At 41.2% G+C, this 15,905-nt stretch overlaps 1 protein-coding gene across 2 annotated transcripts; it reads right to left on the bottom strand.

Annotated features, from left to right (window-relative positions):
* Positions 1–5,949: 5,949 nt before the first annotated feature.
* Positions 5,950–15,567, bottom strand: LOC136471475 (uncharacterized). Of its 2 annotated transcripts, none has more exons than XM_066469203.1 (16): positions 15,400–15,567; positions 15,233–15,282; positions 15,089–15,161; positions 14,648–14,743; positions 14,415–14,564; positions 14,054–14,185; positions 13,235–13,362; positions 12,651–12,693; positions 11,475–11,558; positions 10,560–10,601; positions 10,363–10,433; positions 7,573–7,626; positions 7,380–7,485; positions 7,221–7,289; positions 6,428–6,571; positions 5,950–6,289 (listed from the first exon to the last, which is right to left on the bottom strand). In XM_066469203.1, exons 1-16 carry the CDS (start codon positions 15,541–15,543, stop codon positions 6,134–6,136), a joined length of 1,542 nt encoding a protein of 513 aa, XP_066325300.1. In that variant the 5' UTR covers positions 15,544–15,567; the 3' UTR covers positions 5,950–6,133. The 2 variants fall into 2 exon arrangements, with proteins under 2 accessions (XP_066325300.1, XP_066325301.1); XM_066469204.1 differs by having other exon boundaries at positions 5,952–6,289; positions 15,089–15,149.
* Positions 15,568–15,905: the final 338 nt, after the last annotated feature.

Below are 15,905 nucleotides of genomic sequence, written 5' to 3'. Positions count from 1 at the left end.
ACAAGTAGCCACGGGCGTCCGGACGCGGGCATCCGTCCGGACGTCTGGGCGCTAGTAACACCCTTCAAAAAATAATGTAATTCTAGCACAATATTAAGTCAAAGTATCTTAAGCTTAATATTTATGATAGAAAATAAGTGTCCGTTAGATATATATTTTTATACTAATATACTTATTTGGCGTCAAAACATTAATATTTTTACTTATAGATTTGGTCAAACTTTAGACACTTTAAAAAATACTACACATTGAATTGCATTCTTTTCTTTACGAAGGTAGCAGCTGCGGAGCTTGATGCAAAACGAAGACTCGAAGAGGGGGCGAAATAGAAAAGACGTGATTGGATTATGGATGAGTTGATGCCTTAAGTCTTGTGCTAAATAACTTCATTACATCTAGCTTCAGAAATTTGTTTAGGGATAGGGGGGCAGCAGGCCAGCTTCGCCTCCAAGAGGCTCCGCCAGTGGAAGGTAGTACTATACTTCGATCTAGAGTTATGCTACATGTTGAAGATATATTAAAATTTAAAAAATGATCAAAAGTTATGTTTTGGAAGCTTCATCGTTACTATCTAAAATGTCTTGCTTTATGCCATTTGTGTGAGCATCTTTCGTGCTTTGTTTGGAATGAGAGAACCTGTGCAAATTATGAGCAGTTATATTGATGTCTACTTGTTAAAAAAAATCATGGGCGTGCTTGTATATATATCTTGTGTTAGAAACAGAGTCTTAGAGAAGAATAGGAGGGTCTTTTAACTTTTGGGAGCTGAACTTGAAGGTTCACTTCCTTGTGACCAAATCAAAGAAAAGAAAGAAAATCGTAGTGGTGCGGAGCAGCTCTTACTTGGTGTACGGGGTGATTAGCCTAACCGACGTCATGCTTCCTAATGAACCACGAATGACTTTTTTAGGGCAAATCAGGGAGTCAGAAGGATTGGCTATAATTTTTCAATTTGCATGTGTGGACCAGCCACACAATATATGATTTACATCGCCTCATCGCCAGGTAGTTATAACTGATGAGGACACATAGGAGGGACGGAGCTCGATCGGCAGGTACGGTGCTGTCTGTGTGTAAAATGTGATTTCTCATCAACTCATCGCCGCCGACGCCAGCGAGCTAGCTGACGAGGATCGATCTCAAAGCTTTTCTTTTTACAGTACCGCAAGTCCCTAACGCAAGTTGAGTCTATCCTGCCCATAGTGATCAGCTTTACCGCAGTTGTTTAGCGTTCGTGGTGGATGCTTTGCCGCTACTGTTCTTTCACGGCGGATGTTCCACCTAGAAAAAATGAGACGAGCACATGTCGCTGGATGCTCGTCTCATTTTTTCCTAGGTGGATGTTTTGCCACAATGGCTATATCTCTTCTGTAGACATCTGTTATGTTGATGACATTTCCCCTCATAAGCTCATCAGTAGGGTTTTACGGCCGAGGATCCCTTGCTCGTCGCTCTTTTTTTATTTTGCTGCTTTAGTTTCTTCTGAGTCGCTTAATGAGATATCTCTCGTAGCTGTGTCGTGTAATTTTCTTAAATTAAATGAAACACGTGTTAAGACACGTTCGTGAAAAAAGAAGAAGCCCAGATACACTTCGATTCAATCCTACCATGCATGTTTTATGTTTACGTGAGTCATAAACGTATACTACTACTTTGTTCTTTCCACGTAGTTCTCCCCATCCGTTCAGTATCAGCTCTTCTTTGTAGCCAAGTGACCCATGCATGCATGGTTTCCTTTTGCTTTTGGATAAAACCCATGAGCTGCAAATCATTGGGGGGCTACGGTGTACCAAGAGACGATGACTCGATGAGGTAGCTGGGGATGGGTGGCACAGGAGAGAGGAGAGGGCACCCTCTCTTTATTTTATTTTTAATACTTTAGTCTCTATCAAAGACTCCATTTTTTTTTTCTTTTACTCCTTTGTTTCTCTCATGCTGCTTTTTTCTTCTTTTAGGTGAGGCAATCTCTTTCGTTAGTTGTTACCGTCACACTTTCTTTTAGAAAGGGGAAACAAAAGGAAGCAGGGGAGGAGGGAAACCAAATGTTGCTTTCATGCATGCTTTGCTGTGTTCTTGTGTACTAGTATCAGGCTCTAGTAGGATGCATCATGGTGCATGTAGCAAATGTAGTGGAGAAATTAGTTAGACCAATGGGAAAGTTAATTAAGAGAAGTGGCTGGCTTTGTTAGTTGGCTGATCTATAGGGGCTAGTTAGATGGGGAAATTGTATTCCATGTTTGCAAATAAGTAGTACGTTAACTGCATTTCATGTGATCTACTTGATGGACTTCTCCTCAAGTTTGGTCCATTTGATAAGGCATCAGTGATTTTATTATCTAATCTTCAAATTTAGGGCCTGTTCGCTGGTTGGGGCTGGTGATGGTTTGGACTGGCTGGTGCTGGTTTTTTGTGAGAGGAAAACACTGTTGGCTGGCTGAAACCAACAAGCGAACAGGCTGTTAGGATATATATTAGCTAGTCAAGCTCAGCAAATATTGATGAGCAGTCGGCGAGGTTTCTACTCAATTTTGCTTGCACTGTAAGGTGACAGGAACTTCTGGGTTGCCAGCCTATGCGAAAATGACAATGGTTTATATAGAAAATTTTTAAATAGTATTAATAACTTTTCCTTTCTTTTTGTAGTTTTCTTGCAAAAGCAGGTAACAATTGTTTATTTGGCAGTTATTGAAATCAGATCAAATTAAATATCTAGGTTTCCAAGCGTGATCAAAACATTATTCTCTACTTTAAGTTTTGATGAAGATTGAACACGTGGAGATGAACTTCAAATAAAAGCTAGGAGTACTACTTTATTTTCAAAACTAAAAATGCAAGTCAGCTGGCCATTACACGTCGTAAACGAGGGTGTTAATTAAGCTACTATCAACAATATCAATATATATGTCATTACCTACTGCAGGTTAAAACATCCACTTCTCATGTCGCAATCCCTACATGGAGCAGGAAGACTAGCAAAGTGCAATTTTTATTATTTTAGTACAACAAACTGGATTTTAGCAAGCATCACCATATTTCCCTGCAAAATTCCTATTTTTTTATTGTCTAATAACTGCTGCGAAAGCAATATGATTTGGACAAACATATTAGAATAGGGGGGGGGGGGGGGGGGGGGGGGGGGATCAGTCCTTATAGTTGTTGTCCACTTCACTAGCTTGTCACCACATAAAAAAAAGATCAAACAAGATGTAAAATTGTTCTCAACAACAAAAGGATTTAGAAACCGCGATTTGCGGCGAGAAATAGACTTGTCATTAGAATACATCAAGCGACATGCCCTACTAACACTTATTCAGTGGACAATTTGAACTCTCTGTTTTCTGCAAAACTGCACACGTACGTACACATGTGCATACAACAAGTTGTTGTGGTCAAGCCGTCGAAGAGGAGTTGAAAGATGAGATGAATATTCTCCTAAGATAAGAGGTCCCGTTTTGGAGAGTTAGGAGCATGGTGTTTGGCCAATTTGATGGAAAAATGTTGGTTCGTTACAAAAGAAATCAACCAAGGAGGCAAAGAATTAGGAAGTTGTTCACTAGGAGCCAAAAATACAGCTGGAGAAAGAGAAGCTGCATAATTCCGAATCATTTTTGTCCTCTGGTCATGGTGTACCTTTCTTAGTTTGATGTTTATATACACAAGTGCAACAGGTTAGTTCACTATGAGACTACGTATGTTTTTAACCTTTTTTACTGCTCTTTCTTTCCCGAACAAAATCTACGAAAACAGAGCAAATTAAAGTTGTTAAATTGGGCGGGGCAAATTATAACTTACCTGAAGGGTAAATGAACTTAAAGATCTTGTCCCACATTGAACCTTCAATTTGCAAAATAAGAATCCTACATACACAATAATGTGGTGTTTGCAGGATTCAAGATGATCTTCCAATAATTCTTTAAGGGTCTCCTACGAAAAAGACAAGAACAGAATATACAATTGAAAATGGGTTCACCTCACCAAACCTGGCAACAACCATAACAGAAGAGACCCTACAGTCCTACACTACAATACAAGCAACCAATCTGCATCCCTGGCTGCTTTCAGGGAAGACCACATGTTTCTGGGGTTGCAGAAAGGACAAGGAACTTGGACCCAAAAAAGAAAGAAAAACGAAAATAAAGGACAAGGAACTGTTCTGAACAGCAATTCAAGCCACTGTTCTGCCTAAAGCTTTTGCAGCTCAACATCCATGCTTCAACTTCAACTTTGATTTGCTTGCTGCAGGCAACTGCAGAATATACTCTGAAGGAACCATAAACTACACGAAATGTCAGCTGGCAGGGCCAAAATGTTGACCAATTGGAGAAATTCAAAGTGCAACTAGCTTCTTTAGTTGAATTCAATCAAGGGTGGAATATTTGGGGGGTTCTGTTTGTTTGCAACAGGGGCCATCTTCGTTTGGTTTTTGCCTCGGTGCACTTGTGCAGATTTTATGGGTCAAGGAACTGTAGCTAAATTATGGTTTCGTCTAATCGTAATTTGTGGTGCTCCACACCTTCATAAATCCCATGTGACACTAAACAGCCACTTGAAGTCAATAAGATTACTTTCCCAATTTTGGTGGCAGATTACTGTAGAGGAGAACCGCTGTATAGTAGTATGAGATGAGGCCCACATGTCATCAATAACTTTATATTTTTTTAGTACTCCCTCCATTTCAGAATAATTGTATATCTCGTTTCTTGAGTAGTCAAACTTTTTTAAGTTTGATAATATATGTAAAAATATACTAATATTTATAATGTATAATAATGTCATGTCCGGTTTTAAACAAAAATCAGATGTATATAGTATGTATGCCAAAATCAATTTTCACACATACAGCGACATCATAAATGAGGAATAGAACAATGTTATTAAATAAAACAAATATATTTTATTACAAATAGACACAAGGGTCTTACATCAAGGCACAAGCGAAACACCTAATCTCGCAGCGGATCTACATGTGATAAATTAGTATCATTAGACTAGTCGATTTTTCTAATAAACATATATTAGGATATACAAATATTGATTTATATAAATCTAGTCAAACTTGAAATAATTTTACTCCTCAAAAAGCTAGATGTGTAGTTATCTTAACTCTTAAGATGGAGGGTACAATGTTGGCCGGTACAAATCATACTAAAATAACTTCAGGAGATGAACCCGAGTATGGCTTCGAGAATGATGGTTGGGACGAGCGACGGGTGTACATAGCCTAGGGATGATGATGTCCGCCGCCGCTTCTCTACACTTCACTCTTTTACTGTTTTTGTGTGATTTCATATAGACGATGTTTAATAATGGAAAACCATGTTATGGTATTCATGTTGTATAACTTCGGCACCGTCTGGAGAAGCAAGTGATAGCATAATCAGCTTGGTCGTTTCGGCTGGATTGGCTTATAAACCCATAGCTAAAGTACTACTGGCTGGTTTGGTGTGAGAGAAAAACATTGTTGGCTGGCTGATAAACCAAGCCAGATATTGGCAGTTACAGCCTGCCGAACAGGCTGAATGTTGGCTAAGACTACCACAGTTTACTTATTAATTATGGATTTCTGTGCGTGACACTAAACTTTACTCGTGTCCAAAACACCGACACAGTAATCATATTGCCTTTAGTCATCTAACTAAATTGGGAGCCTAGATGCTTTTTAAGTAAAAGTCTTACAATTTTCAAGTCGTCAGTTGAACTTTTCTTACTAAGATTTTTACTGTGATTTTTCATCTTGTCTATCGGCCCATCCACACAGCTGAGCTCTTTGTCAGTTGGGCTGCTATTAGGTTTCTTAGTGAAACAGAAACATTTCTTGTCCGATCTTCTTCAGGTCCAGGATGAGATAATTCCAAGGCATATGAAACTCTCAAAAAAAAACAAGGCATTTGAATAGCTAAACGTTTTCTCATCTATCTCAACCACACATAACAGAAAGCTTACAAATTAACTGAGCATATGAAAAATTTCAAAAAAAAATATATAAAAAATGAGCATATGAAATGTTTTCAGCCTTAATGGTTATTGATCATCAATCCAACAATATTTTGTAACTCAGCCTCACTATTTATTGAATATAAGAATCCAGATCGAATTCTGTTCAACTTGGGATATGGATCGAGCATGGAGAAAGTTACAATGCTTTGGATATGCCATTGCTATTCTCTGCTGCTGCCGTCATGGAACTTGAAGCCGGCAGAGGCCACGGTGCGCCAGCCATTACAGCCTCGATCTCCCAGGTCTCTCGAGGGCAGTTTGTGAGGTTCCGGCATCCTTGAGCCGTCACATACTACAAAAAAAGAGAAGACCATTGTTAGTGTGCAAAAGGAAGAGGATGAACACTTTATATAATGCGGAATTGAAGTGAGCAGAAACTAAGTAAACAAAAATGAAAATTGCAATAGAACTTTGAGGAACCAGGACATACCACATCACTTTCAATGCGAACGCCACCAAAGCTTTTATACTTTTCAACCTCTTGCCAGTTGAAGAACTTTGAGGAAATTGGATCCTCCCTTGCTTTAGTCAACAAAGCATCAATGAAATAGCAGCCTGGCTCCACTGTGATAACCTAATCCAAATCACAGAAGCTCAAAGAATTCATATTACTGTATTAAGAAGAAGATACTGAGCATGTTCGGCACTGGTTGCTGTGGCTGCTGCTGCAGCTGCAATTCTCCCTCACAAAAGTACTGCAGAAGCAGCAGCAGCAGCAGCAGAAAGACAGTGACTATTTTCTAGTTCCAACGGTACAACCATTTTACCTTCAATGAAGGTAAGTATACCAAATGACCCCACTTGTCAAATATTTGCACGCATATAGGGAAGTGCTTTTACCTAGTTACATTATAATATTATCGTTCTAAACTTGGGCTGCTATTTCATGAACACCAGACAGTGCAAGCACAATGGATACCTGCGCCGTCATGATTGTTTATGAAGAATTGAACATGAGAAATTGATGAATCATACAGCCAGGTGATGATAGGTCAAATGTGCATGATGATGCACAATCAACACGAGGCTACCCAAGATAAGTGTACAAAGATCAGAGTAGAATACAGAAAAAATTGGCATGCGAGAGAGGGCGGTTGTCTGGGAAGCAATCAGACAGCGGTACCACATCTCAATCATGAATTCATGACACAGCATATAATGTGCAGCATTCTGCTATTCCTCTTTACTGCTAGATGTTAAATTTATGGCACAAGTAAACTAACCATTCCTTCTTTCAGTTCTCTTGTGGTTCGCAAGGAGCTCAGTCCTGGATCCTTGGGCCTCTCCAATCCCTAAATTAGGAACAAGCGTTACTCTCAATTGAAAGCAGCAAGCAAATGTAGACTGGAAACAGTGTAATAGTCTATGAAGAGTGTACAGACCTCAGGGTAGCCACCTGGATCATGGGTGTCAATCCCAAGTAAGTGGCCAAGACCATGAGGCATGAAAACAGCCCCTAACCTTTGAGCAATCATATCATCAACATCCCTGTAGAAAAATGGTTTTCAAGGAAAAGTAGTCAGAAAAATAGCTTCGCGGGTTGAAATTTGGTAGTCACAGTGAAAAGTTACGCACCCTTGGAGAATTTGTTCCTTCCTGAGAGATTCAAGTATTGCCCGTTCTGCTAATCTGCGAGAGAGAGAGATGAACTATGCTTGAACCATATAGAAGAAAACAATGTGATATGGGTAAATAAGCTAATACATTAAGGGGTAGTTTGGATATATAGTCTGTTTTGTGAAAACTATCATCTTTAAAACTTGTTTCGGCCTAACTACCACTAGATCTCTGTTTGGATAGCACAGCAAAATCAGGTACACGTAAATCTGATTCTCTGTAAAACTAGAAAACTGTGTGTCGGTGTTTTGGACCGGCGGGTCCTCAACCAACTAGTAAATTTGTACTGCGTGTTCCCAATTCCGGATGGTGATGCAAAGAGGCACAAGGTTTATACTGGTTCGGGTAATGGGTACCCTACGTCCAGTTTGAGAGTTCGATCTTGTATTCCTTGCACCGAAATGCTCGTAGTAGGGAGTTACAAGCAGGGCGAGAGAGGGAGCTAGTCCCAGGTCTCTACGTGGGGCGGAGTGGATTGCTTGAGATGCTGATCTCAGGCCGCGGGGAAGCTCGAGCGTTCGTCTGGGCGTTCATGCGCGAGTTCGTCTCGTATGCCTAGGTCTAATCGGCCGCCTCCCCCCGGAACGGCCCTGGTCCCTCCCTTTTATAGTTGAAGGGGGGACGAGGGTAATACATTCACTAGCTACACGGCGTCGTGCGGACGGAGGCGGCATGTCCGAGCCCTATAGCCTGTTCCTGTGGCGGCGTGGCCGACGGAGTAGTCCGTCCTTGAAGTACTGGGGCGACGCGCCGGTCACATCCGATCCTGTGCGTCGTGGGAGCTCCAGGGTTACCTCGAAGTGGGCGTGGCGGTCGACGTGCGGGTCACTGTGCGTTGACTGCGCGAGAAGCCGAGGCTCAGTTGGTGCCGAGGCCGAACCGTCGTGGGGGTCTCGGCAGACGTGAATCCCGAGGTTGCCGAGACCCTGATGTAGATGGCCGAGGCTAGGAGGGAACAGTTGGCCTCGTACGCTGATTCCGAGGCTATGGTGACCCGGACCTGACTCCCCATGTCGCATTGTCTTTAGGGCGGGGGTTAGGTGGCACAGCGTAGTGCAGGCGCTTGATCGTGGGCGCAGTACCAGAACACAGTGGCCGGTAATCCCGGCCGCGCCCTGTCCTGGTCGGTATGGCGTTGATGCGACTTCTTGTCCCGTCGACCACTCCGCGGTGTCGAGCCGTCGTCCGGCTGAGATTGCGGGAGTGGTTGACGCATTAATGGGACGCGGCGCGCTGTCGGGAAGACTAGTCGAGGCGGGAGCGACGGGTTATTGCCGAGCCGGCCTCGAGCGATACGGAGAATCGCTGTCTCGTTCGAGGCTGTACGCGCGGGGCCTCGGGCGAGACGGAGAATGGGTTCCTTGTCGAGGCCTCTCGTGAGAGGCCTCGCGCGAGGCGGAGATTTGTCAGGCCGTCGAGACCTCCCGTGCGAGGCCAAAGGCGAGGCGGAGAGCCGGCGGGCTCGGACGGGGCCGGTGGTTAACCAACGGCTTACCTTCTGGCTTCGTTTTTTATGGGGTTCAAGTGACTCTTTTGGTGTACGCTCGGGGTACCCCGTTTTATGGTACCCGACACTGTGTTTTATCAAAACCGATTGCGACTCGTTTTTTAACAAAACCGGTGTTGAACCATCGTGTTCATGCACACATGCCGATGGCAGTAGAATCAAGATTGTACGACAGAAGGTCATGTGCTGCCTTCATTCAGTTGAGTGTTGAGTTGCCATTGCTCATCATTGGAAAATTGTGAAAAGATGAGACAGACAGACAGACATAAGTTCAAGGCATTCGGTTTGTTATATCCAAACAGAGAATTATACAAACACATGGTTAACCAAGTAACAACCTTAAATTCATTTTTCCTAATAACTCTTCTAAAACATGTTTTTTGCAAAAACTGGTCTTTATTTTTGAGATACAAACAACCACTAAGCCAATGTGATCAGGGTAAATAAGCTACTTCAGAAGCTGGAGCACGCTCAGCGATGGAACAAGGCGTGGTGGTGCTCAAGGTGGTGACACTGAACTTTCACCAGAAGATCCGTGTGGATGGGAGGCTAGATGAGCAGGAGAACACTGTCAACTAAGTAGCTTCTGCAGTTGGTGATGCTGTTAATACCGTTAGTCATTACAGCCTGCGTGTGCTGTGAGCGTTGGCTGATGGGCCATATAACCTCTCTTAAGTCACTCTAGTGTGTAGTTTCTAGATTCCATTTGCTTTTGGCTTCATGGATGCGTGTGCCTGCCCGCGATGTCTAACTTGTCTGCAATATCGTTAGACTTTTTTTGCCAGGCACACATTCTAAGCCCTGGGTGCTTAGCTATCCAGGTGTCATATGCGGTTTCTGCGGTGTCATATCTTGAACTGATAAACATCGTTGTGTTGCCGATTGGTAATGAAATTAGGGTTTCCCGTCGTGAAAAAAAAAACATTAAGCCAAGGTCCTGAAAACGCTTTAAAATAGATCTAAGCTGATAACAGTCACATTAAGCATCCAAAAAGTCAGGCCAATTACGAATAGTAATGCCATGACACAGGAATGTGTGTAGCAAGGAGCAGCAGACTGTGGTGCAGCTGCCCCCTTGGTGAGGTCGGGCTGCTTGGATTCAGGGGCATCTAAAGTATGACTATGACAAGTGAATAGTCTATGCATTAAATAGATACATTGTGCAAATTAATGACTCCAGGAATAATTTGGTGTTTGTTTTAAATTTGCATATCCGTTATGTTTCAATGACGCATTCTTACTTGTGCATATCCATCCAATTAACTCCAGACCGCATGTGTGATATAACAGCATTATGAGCCTTAAGCACAGCCTGTAGAAAATGTAAATTGCTTTAGATTGTGGAGCAAGCAAAAAAAACTAAGCCAGTAACATGTGTTTCTAAGTACCATACAACAAACAGTATTAAATAAAATAGGTGTTTACAATAGGTACTTACATTGTATATTACTATCTGGCTGATGTTGAATTTCCCATTTATCTGAAAGCATGTAAATTCATTAGATGGAGTTATTAAACAAATGTTGTAGTAAGACATGATAAACAAAACCATGTTGGTTTAAAAGGGCTGTGTAAGTGAAAGCTCTAATCTAGATTCCAAAAACTATGTCACAAACAAAGGATTAAAGCGAAAGATCTGTGCCTCTGCCAGATGCCAGCAAGCATTATAACCCTCGAGCAAATGGTTCAAGTAAAAGAAAATAAACATGGTAGAACCCAGTTGATCCTATACAATCTATATTACATAATAAGCTTGATATTGTTCAGTACCAATAATCTGATGACAAAGAACAGAAAAACAAACATATAAAGGTAGAGAAAAGGAGTGCTAGTGATACAAAAAAAAAGGATGCTACTGAAATTTGTTATTGAGCAACCATACTCCATGTGAAAACAGTAGGGGAAAAAAGTGCTCTATGTGATGTGATAACAAAAGGCTAGTAAGACTCGTACAGAATGGGAAACAGAAACACTTGTCCTGTAGTCTCAAGAAGCTACACTATAAACAATGGTCTAACATGCATATATTTAAAAAAAGATAGAAAGGCTAAGATAAACGTATAATAGAAGCCATTACAGGCATTGTAGCACTGGAAGGACCTCTCTTCTGTACATTTAATTCAAGATCTAAAACCAGTAAAAAAACATGGTTGGTGCCCCCTATGCCCTACCATTGACCTTATAATAAAAACTACATCCTGAAGCTGATGACACATATAAAACAGTTTATAGCACAAAATTCACAATGCAGTAGTGTCATTTCTTTTAACAGGGGAAAAAAAGGAAAAAATAAGTCCAAATAGTAAACACTGAAATTTGGGGCACTTAGGTGTCTGGTTTTTGAAGTACTTACAGGGTATGAGCATGTGATATCAGATCCATAGAAATGGTACTCAGCTCCCATATCCATTAGTGCTATGTCTCCATCATTCAAAGTCTGAAAACATTTGAGACAATCAGACAGCATGAACTAAAGAGCAACGTGGAAACTTAAGCTCCAAGAGGGAACACAAGTTACAGCTCCTCAAAAAAGAAAAGCACATGCACGGTCACACAAATAAAAGGAGCCATGAACAGCATAACAGCATATCATCCAATAGTCACACAAACAGCCTCGACTGTTTAGATATCTTTTGTTGGATTTTATTGCCTGAACCGTGAGTAGGGGCTCATGTTGGGTTTCAACTCTAGCCTACCCCAACTTGCTTGGGACTAAAAGGCTTTGTTGTTGTTGTTATATTGTAACCCCACTAACCTGTGCAGAATTAAGTTGCCACTTAGCCATAGCTTTTCTGTTTGACTGAATAGGCTGTTGGAAGTTTTGTTGCGCTTCTAGATGCTTTTTCTTTATTTTTATATGTATGTATTAATACCGCAGCAGGGGGTTTCCATACTGTATTTCCCTAAACATAATTTGGTGCAAATTCAGGATCTGAAATTGCAGTGGCTTTCTCATGGTCTTTTGGGACACCAGTACATGTAAATTGAACCACGTTACTAACCAATATTATGGTGTCATCAATACATTTGATCTTGTTGCCTCCCCAGCTGCAAATCCTACATTCAAAGGTTTCCTAACCTTTCCATTACCATGCATATGTTCATGTCAAGCGCTTCAATACTGAAAATAAACATATATTTTCTACAAACTAGTGAGAACATATCAGGCATCACTTGGTATATTAAAAACATAGGGTATCAATAAAGCTAAATGTCAAGTAAGTTACTTTCCTCGTATCATTCCTTCAAGTACTCAACTACTCCAATGAGTGCTATGAGCATAGATATTAGGGAAGAGAAAATTGCTCCATGGTACTTAACAAATTGCAGCTAACGAAGAGCAAGTAAACTATATTGCTTGGATTCAAACAAACGCCAGCTCAAGTAGATGGGATTATACGAATTCCAAAATCCATGGTATTTGAGTGTCTGAAGGATTAGGTTTCATTTTCTGAGTATGAAAAGAAATTGCAACTCAGCTGTCAACTCTAGGTTAAAAAAAGTCATAAAAGATCAAGTACCCTCCTACCCGGTCATTTGGAGCTGCCGCGTGTCCATAATGTAGAACAGCACTGCAAAGGGCAGAACAATTATATGTACCAGATAGTCCAACAAACACAAATGTAACAAAATTCCATGTGTAAAGATTAGTCTTCTAATCCTGAAAGCCAAAGTTCCAGTTTCCAAGATAACAGAACCACGGCAGATCGAGACGAATGTCACATGGTTTATTTCTTACAGAAAGTAATATCATACAGAACTTTACATGTTTCCTTGAATAATTCAGCAAATTATGACAGATACCCCACTTAAAATAAGTGGCCACTAAAAAGAGACCTCACATTCTCCAAAGAAAAAGGAAGGAGAACTTACTGAAATTTCAGTAGTTGATTTCTGATGTTAAAATGGCTTTATACGAAAAAAAGGCTATATGCTATCAGTAGAAATCTGTGGTCTTGAACAGGATGAAGAAATTGTTATGTGAACTATAAACAAAAATAGCAAGTGAAACAATAACAGACAGTGATCTAAGATTTGATGGCCCATGCACACCCGATTTCCATAGTAGTTAAACATAAGCCGCATTTTACAGACAATGTCATGCATTCTCACCTATTATCTCCAGTAGCACATATACATGTATAAGAGCAATGCCGGCAACCTCCATACATATAAACATGGTGAAGGAAGATACTTTCTAACTGATATTCCTTCATGCCCGGTCTTGCTCGTCTCATAACCTGGTAAAGTGAAAGGGAAATCAGATCCATTCAGTGTATCTCTAGAAAACAGTAACTTTATAACATATTTGGCAATCATAATACTCAGAGTATACCTTAGTGGGATTTGGGTTCTCTCCTTTTTTTTGAGTGTGTGTGTGTGTGTGGTGGGGTGGGGGGGGGGGGGGGGGGGGGGGGTGTTGATTTTGAACTGATGACAAGATAGTGCTTCCCTTGTTGGCGTGAGGCGCATAGGGAAGCTAAAACCTGATGGTATAAGGTGACCACATGTTTTACTTTTTTTTAGACCTTGTAACAGAACATTACTAATAGTTGTTCCACTTATTCAGTAACCCAATTAATACCTTTGTGCTTCCTTAACCCAAGTAGATAGGAAAAGGAATAGCTACTCTTGGACCAAGATTAGCTCTAGCAAAATTAAACAAACACCATCGAATTCCAACTAATGATATCTGGGAAGTTGAGGATACAATAGCAAGCAAGAAAAAGTGCTATGTGGTGGTGGTGTGTGTGTGTGTGGGGGGGGGGGGGGGGGGGGTCACCTAGCACCTAGACATTTATTCTAGGTGTTTTTCCTATATTCTCCACTTTTCAATGTAAATATTCCAAAGGACAGCCTAGAAACATTGCCTAGATGAAATCTAAACACCAATGAGTGATGAAATTAAAGAGTAGATAGGAATTTTTATACCTCAATGTGAGCTTCAGAACTGACATCATTAGCATACTGGATGAGAGCAAGCTCTAGATCAGATTTAATCACACGGCATTCAGTTAAAATTGGATGAAGTGTACTTAAATCAGTATCAAACTTCTCTATCCCCTAGAATGGAATAAAAACATTGTAAATCAAATGCACAAAATCACAAGATAAAGTGTAAGAGAGATGAATTATTTTGATAACTAAAGACATCTATCAGATAACACAATATGTATCTCATTTTAAGAGATACACTTTTGATATAAAAAAATCTGAAAAAATACAAGTAATGAATGAAAAAAAAATGGAATGTATGTTCTCTAATCTAACACTTAAAAGGTACATCGTGCACCTCAAAACTAGCAGGCTTTGAGAAATTTCCAGAGTCAGTATTCCTCCCATGTAGCACAAACAGAAGAGGCTTTCCATGGTCCCCGAAACGATCTTGCACGACCTGTGCAATCTCATCAACATAGAAGACCATATCGACCTTGTATGTATCCTGTACATATTCATGAAAAGATTACACTAATTCAGAATATAGCATAACTAACAAAGAATCAAATGCTCAGAAGAGGAAAATACCCTGAAGTAAGACAAAGGTTTTATTTCACCCATCCAAACAGCATAGTCAGCTGGCAATCTTGGAGCAAACAAAATTGACTGTCCAGAGGCGATGTCCTTTGACAACAATCAAAAGAAAAATCAGTACATGACAACCGGAAAAAGGAATCATCAACATGACATGACCCTGCGATGAGTAGATAGGACCAGTTGTCATGTACTAGTGACTAAACCATCAAAAAATATAAGCAGTAACAATATCACCAGACTCAAGATATACGCCAAGATGTGCAAGTGATTCAGAAGTCAAAGTTTCCTTTCTATTCCTACGACTTTCATATACTATCAGTTCTATAGTTAAACAGGCTGAATGCTGAAAGCCTGGCTTGCTGCTGTATTGACTGAAACCGGATCCACTTATATTTAGGAAAATGGGGGTGAAACAAAAGGAGGAGAGCTCACAATTGCGCCGTAGAACCCTGGTTCCCGCACTCCAAAGAGATAGGCGAAGTAGCTCTCCTGCCTGCAACATTGGCTGATTTGTGTCTCAACATGAACGTCCAAAAAAATACCGGCAAAACAAACACTTGGGTTCAGCACGAGTACCTGAAGAGCTCGAGGTGATCGGTGCAGTACCGCGTCTTCTCCTCCCCGCCCTTCACACAACGACAGACCAAAAACACTCCAAAAGTAAGTAGGCGCGACGATCAATCAGATCAGTAAATCCGAGGAGAGAGATAAAAAGGGGAGTGCCGAGTGGGAGTGGAACGGACCTGGAGGAGGACGAGGCCGTGGAGCGGACGGGCGGAGGCGGAGAGGTGTCCGCGGAGCGTGGCGACGAGGCGGTCGCGGTTCCCGGCGTGGAGCTCCATAGGCACCACCGGCGGGGCGAGGGAGGAAGTGGGGGAGGCCGCCATGGTTGGGAACGGCACTCCAAAGCTTGGCTGGGGTTGTAATTTATTGGAGAAGACTTTGTGTGGGCCAAGTAACGCAACTCAAGAAAACGAGCCCAATGAATGCATTGATTGGGCTAAACCATTGTAGGCTTGCCTTTTTGTTCTAGCTCTGTTCAGCCCAATTGTATTCTCCCGCTAATGAATCCATAGGGTCCGTTATTTCTTTTTATTATTATTATATATATAAAGACACTTAAAAGAGTGCCTCACGTATATCTCAAGGAAAATATAAGCTAGTACAAAAGATAGACAACAAGACACAAAACGATCTCCAACAAATAAAAGTACATCAAAGATCAAATAGATCATCTTCTTCCTTTGAT

The sequence above is a fragment of the Miscanthus floridulus genome, chromosome 8 (genome assembly GCF_019320115.1).
Source record: "Miscanthus floridulus cultivar M001 chromosome 8, ASM1932011v1, whole genome shotgun sequence".
In the NCBI taxonomy this organism is placed as follows: Eukaryota; Viridiplantae; Streptophyta; class Magnoliopsida; order Poales; family Poaceae; genus Miscanthus; species Miscanthus floridulus.
This window is presented reverse-complemented; position numbering and strand designations above follow the sequence as displayed.